Source organism: Mustela erminea, chromosome 2, assembly GCF_009829155.1.
Source record: "Mustela erminea isolate mMusErm1 chromosome 2, mMusErm1.Pri, whole genome shotgun sequence".
In the NCBI taxonomy this organism is placed as follows: Eukaryota; Metazoa; Chordata; class Mammalia; order Carnivora; family Mustelidae; genus Mustela; species Mustela erminea.
The window spans coordinates 15,126,992-15,132,991 of NC_045615.1; the positions used below are offsets into that span (position 1 = coordinate 15,126,992).

At 43.3% G+C, this 6,000-nt stretch overlaps 1 protein-coding gene across 1 annotated transcript in view; it reads right to left on the bottom strand.

The window, feature by feature from the left end:
• The window catches only part of LOC116584130 (uncharacterized PE-PGRS family protein PE_PGRS20-like), a 32,883-nt gene extending 28,028 nt beyond the window's left edge, over nt 1-4,855 (bottom strand). Inside the window, exon 1 of the mRNA XM_032332069.1 lies at nt 4,787-4,855. Coding sequence (XP_032187960.1) covers nt 4,787-4,855 — 69 coding nt within the window. The remainder of the gene's footprint in view (nt 1-4,786) is intronic.
• Between the last annotated feature and the right edge of the window lie 1,145 nt (nt 4,856-6,000).

Consider the following 6,000-nt stretch of genomic DNA (forward strand, 5'->3'; position numbering starts at 1 on the left):
GGAATCAATAATTAATAACTTTTCAAACCTGAAAGCACTAGGCCCAGATGGTTTCTCTGATGACTGCCAACAAACATTAAAGGAAGAAATCATATCGATTATCTACCACCTCTTCCAGAAAACAGAGGCAAACGGCATGCTTCCTAATTCATTCTGAAGGCGGCATTATCCTAATACCAAACCAGACAAAGACATTGCAAGAAAGGAAAACTATGAACCAATATCACTCCTGAACATAGATGCAAAAATCCTTTAACACGTTATTAGCAAATTGATTCCAGCAATGTATAAAAAGAACTATACACCACAACCTAGTGGGTTTTATCCCGGGTGTACAAGTTTAGTTCAACATGCAAAAATCAGTTAATGTAATTCAAGGTATCAACGGACTAAAGAAGAAAAATCATATGATCATATCAATAGAGGCTGAAAGAGTCCTTAACAAAACCCAACATCCAATCATGACAAAAGATATTCATGTTCGATCTTATATAAAAAAATAAGATAAGGGCACCTGGCTGGCTCAACTGGGGAAGCAAGCAGCTCTTGATCTCTATGTTGTGAACTGGAGCCCCACGCTGGGTGTAGAAATTACTTAAATAAGTAACCTTTTAAAAAAAATTAACAAATAGGGGCACCTGGGTGGCTCAGTGGGTTAAAGCCTCTGCCTTCAGCTCAGGTCATGATCCCAGGGTCCTGGGATGGAGCCCCGCATCAGGCTCTCTGCTCAACAGGGAGCCTGCTGCCCCCACTCCCCCCACCCCCACCCCCCGCCTCTCTGCTTACTTGTGATCTCTGTCTGTCAAATGGATAAATAAAGATTATTCACAAAAATTAATAAATAGATAATAAATTTAACTGAAATAAAGACTACTCAGAGAGAAAAGACTTGCCGTTCTAGAGTTTTAAAACATGTTATAAATGGACAACCATTTATTCAAACCCTAAGATAACTTTGGCCCTGAAGACAGTTTGTGACCAAAACGTCTTGCCGCTAGGCTGGCACTGCTCTTCCTTTCTGCCATCTGGCCCCAAGCAGGCAAACATCAATTAAGAAAAGAGCCATTTGCCCTTTGGTGATGACAGAATCTAAAGGGAATGATGACCCCGGAACGTCAAGCCTGCGTCCTCATGATGAAGGCAAGAGGACCGGCGAGGTCTGGGGGTGATGGTGGCAAGCTTCTGCGGCGGTTAGAAGTGAACAAAATCACTTCTGTATTTAACCCTGTGCCTCCTTTGACATTCCCCTCGCCAACTGGGTCTTCAAAGCAGAAGGATTTAGAAAATGAGAAGGATTTTTCCAGTGATAAAGAAAAGAACTGAAGAGCTATAAACAAGGGGCACAAAGAAGCTATGACAGTGTCCTTTGTATTTCTCAGTAGCTTTTCACTTCTGGGGATCAGAATAACAAACCCCTTGTGCCAGATGCTCCAAATTCAAGGTCATTATCCTCTTCTGCCACAAAGGGGTGGAAACCGTGCTCTGGGCTAAAGCATTTGTCACAGTATGGTTCGAAACTCTCACTCAGAAAACTGACAAATTAAACACACTTAAAGGCATTTGGGATCTAGACTATTGAGCTAGACGAGGCCATAAAAATGGATTTCGTCCCCCCACGTCCCACTTAATAAACAAGAAAACCCCAGCCCGGAGAGGTCAAAAGACTGGCTGGAGGACACACGACAAGGAGAGACAAGAGAGGATGATGCAAGCAAACAAGAGCTTGGCTTGATTCCCAAACTTGAAGAATCATTTCACGAGTCCAAATCCCTGCTTATTCATCTGTGAAATGGGGATCAGAAGAATCATTGCACGGGATGGGTATAAAACTAAGATAGGAAACCTGCAAAGCACCTAGCATAGTTCTTGCTTCATCAAAGTGCTCAATCACTATTTCCCTTTCTTTAGGTTTCCAGTGTCAGAGCCAGTACTTGGTGCCTTGGCTCTGGATTCACAGTTCTTTCCTCCCTCCCATCCACATGACAGTAGCAGGTATTGTCATGCAGGTATCAGGTCCAGCTGGCAATGGAAGAGGTTACAGTGGTTACAGTGGTTCTATGGTTTGGCTGTCTCCCACAAGAGACGCTCAGCCGGATTTAGCATCTGTCTCTGCCACTGGTCAGCAATGCATGAGAACCTAGAACCACCTACAGTTCAATGTTTCCATCTGAGAAACAGTACAAGATCATTAAAAATTTATATTATCTGGCATTTTGGAAGTCTTCCCAGCTGTTAAGTTCAGTGAACTTTCCTTAATCTGTATTTATGTCTACATTTGCTGCAACAATGAGGTGTGTGTGTGTGTGTGTGTGTGTGTGTGTGCAGAGGTATCTCACTCAGACTGTGGATGGGGAAGTGGGTATTAGGAATAGATAGGGAGGTGGTCCTACTCAAAATGGAAAAAATGATTAGGGTCAGTAAGGACTGCGGTCAGCTTGGGTCCTCGTATTTGTAGAGAGAAGATGGATTCCTGAGCTTGAGAGAGGGGGGGTTAGGGGTTTGATAAGAAGAGCGCATTGGCAGAGAAAGATAGGGCAATATTCACCCTATTGTCTTATGGCTGCTCAGATCTGTATTTTCAGCCTTGACCTCTACCCAGAGAGATCTCTTGAGTCTACCCTCTCCCCATCCAAATCTACTCCTCTTCCAGGCAGAAAAAGGGACCATGATCCACTCAGTTGCTTATGCCAAAGATCTAGAAATTTTCCTTGATCTCTTTCTTTCATCTTCTTTATTGCTTGTAGGATCTATGTCCACAAGGCACCCAGTCCTTTCTCTTCTCTCCATCTCTACCAGTATGACTCCATTTGCCACCCAAGCCCAGGCCGCCATTAGTTCTCTTTTTCCCACTGCGGTATCAATCCAGCTGGTCTCCCTGATTCCAGTCTTGTCCCCTCTTCACAAACCCGCCAGAGTGACCTTTTAAAAACGTATACCATTTGTATGTCTTGATGGGAGAAGTGTCTGTTCATATCTTCTTCCCATTTTTTGATATGTTTGCCTGTTTCATGTGTGTTGAGTTTGAGGAGTTCATTATAGATCCTGGATATCAACCTTTTGTCTGTCCTGTCATTTGCAAGTATCTTCTCTCATTCCGTGGGTTGCCTCTTTGTTTTTTTGACTGTTTCCTTTGCTGTGCAGAAGCTTTTGATTTTGATGAAGTCCCAAAAGTTTATTTTCGCCCTTGTTTCCTTTGCCTTTGGAGACATATCTTGAAAGAAGTTGCTGCAGCTGATATCGAAGAGATTACTGCCTATGTTCTCCTCTAGGATTCTGATGGAATCCTAGAGGTCTTTTATCCATTTTGAGTTTATCTTTGTGTACAGTGTAAGAGAATGGTCGAATTTCATTCTTCTACATATAGCTGTCCAGTTTTCCCAGCACCATTTATTGAAGAGACTGTCTTTTTTCCACTGTATATTTTTTCCCGTTTTGTCGAAGATTAATTGACCATAGAGTTGAGGGTTCATATCTGGGCTCTCTACTCTGTTCCACTGGTCTATGTGTCTGTTTTTATGCCAGTACCATGCTGTCTTGGTGATCACAGCTTTGTAATAAAGCTTGAAATCAGGTAACGTGATGCCCCCAGCTTTATTTTTGTTTTTCAACATTTCCTTAGCGATTCGGGGTCTCTTCTGATTCCATACAAATTTTAGGATTATTTGCTCCAGCTCTTTGAAGAATACCGGTGGAATTTTGATCGGAATGGCATTAAAAGTATATATTGCTCTAGGCAGTAGAGACATTTTAACACTTCTCCCATCAAGACATACAAATGGCTATCAGACACATGAAAAAATGTTCATCATCATTAGCCCTCAGGGAGATTCAAATTAAAACCACGTTGAGATATCACCTTACACCAGTTAGAATGCCAAAATTAACAAAACAGGAAACAACATGTGTTGGAGAGGATGTGGAGAAAGGGGAACCCTCTTCCACTGTTGGTGGGAATGCAAGTTGGTGCAGCCACTTTGGAGAACAGTGTGGAGATTCCTCAAGAAATTAAAAATAGAACTTTCCTATGACCCTGCCATTGCACTCCTGGGTATTTACCCCAAAGATACAGATGTCTTGAAAAGAAGGGCCATCTGTACCCCAATGTTTATAGCAGCAATGGCCACGGTCGCCAAACTGTGGAAAGAACCAAGATGCCCTTCAACGGACGAATGGATAAGGAAGATGTGGTCCATATACACTATGGAGTATTACGCCTCCATCAGAAAGGATAAATACCCAACTTTTGTAGCAACATGGACGGGACTGGAAGAGATTATGCTGAGTGAAATAAGTCAAGCAGAGAGAGTTAATTATCATATGGTTTCACTTATTTGTGGAGCATAACAAATAGCATGGAGGACAAGGGGAGTTAGAGAGGAGAAGGGAGTTGGGGTAAAATGGAAGGGGAGGTGAATCATGAGAGACTATGGACTCTGAAAAACAATCTGAGGGTTTTGAAGGGGCGGGGGGTGGGAGGTTGGGGTATCAGGTGGTGGGTATTATAGAGGGCACGGACTGCATGGAGCACTGGGTGTGGTGAAAAAATAATGAATACTGTTTTTCTGAAAATAAATAAATTGAAAAAATTTAAAAAAAAATAAAAATAAATTAAAAAAAAAAAAGAAAAACGTATACCAGATCCAATGATCCCTCTGCTTCAAGCTTTCCAATGATTGCGCGCCGCACTTAGGAAAAATTCCAAAGTCCTTCCCCTGAGTCACAAAGTCCTCAGTGACCTGGCCCCAGGCTGTCTTTCTAAGATCTCATACCCACTCCCTGTGCTCACTGTGCTCTGGACAAATTCGCCTTGTGTCTGTTCTTCTAATACGCCAATCTTGGCCTTGCCTTCGGGCATCTGCCCTGGCTGGGGCTCTGCCTTGAATGCATTTCCCTCATATCTTGCATGGAGGGCTTCTTCGGAACTCAGTTTAATGTCACCGTCTCTGATGACCCACAGAAGAAGCCACCCATTCATTATTATGTCACTTTATTTTCATGGTCTGTGCGCTCTTATCGGTTGTGGATAATTTTATTTATTTAGTTACTGTCTATCTCGCTCTACTAGAAGAGAAGCTCTAGGAGATGACAATCTACCTTATTTACTATACCTTAGTGTTCAGACCCTGTGCTGGCACATGATAGGTACTCAGCAAATATTTGTTGATTGAATCAAATCAAAGGAATGAACTCTAAACCACCAAAAGGGAACTAAAGAGCCTTGTTTCCAAGGAATGTTTATTTTAACTGAACCCCAAGACTATCACACAAAAAGCTGCCAAGATTCAGAAACTCACCAGGTCAACCAGACGGCAGGACAGGAATGAGAAGAGAGTAGCCAAGTGCAGAAGTAGAATCGTCTTCTAAAGGATCTCAATCGGCTGGACATCCAGAGGCATCTCTACCAGGAGACCCCTGGAAATGCGGTTCTCTGTATGTTTCTGTAATGGGACCGAATCAAATAACTGTTTAAAGACAGTTAAATTGGGGGCGCCTGGGTGGCTCAGTTGGTTAAGCATCTGACTCTTGATTTTAGCTCAGGTCATGATCTCGGGATGGAAGACTGAGCCCCCCCCAACCCACCCCAGTCAGGCTCCATCCTGGGTGTAGAGCCTGCTTAAGATTTTCTTTTTCGGGCGCCTGGGTGGCTCAGTGGGTTAAGCCGCTGCCTTCGGCTCAGGTCGTGATCTCAGGGTCCTGGGATCGAGTCCCGCATGGGGCTCTCTGCTCAGCAGGGGGCCTGCTTCCCTTCCTCTCTCTCTGCCTGCCTCTCTGCCTACTTGTGATCTCTGTCTGTCAAATAAATAAACAAAATCTTTAAAAAAAAAAAAAAGATTTTCTCTTTCTCTCTCTCCCTTTGTATCCCCCCCCCCCCCCGGCCCGCCAAAAGACAGTTAAATTGTATTCCAAATGCTCTCTGTTATATAAATGCTCTGGTCTCTCTTGAATGAGGTAATTCCAAATGCAAGGGGCTCTCTCGAGCCAGAGTTCAGCAGGTGTTAA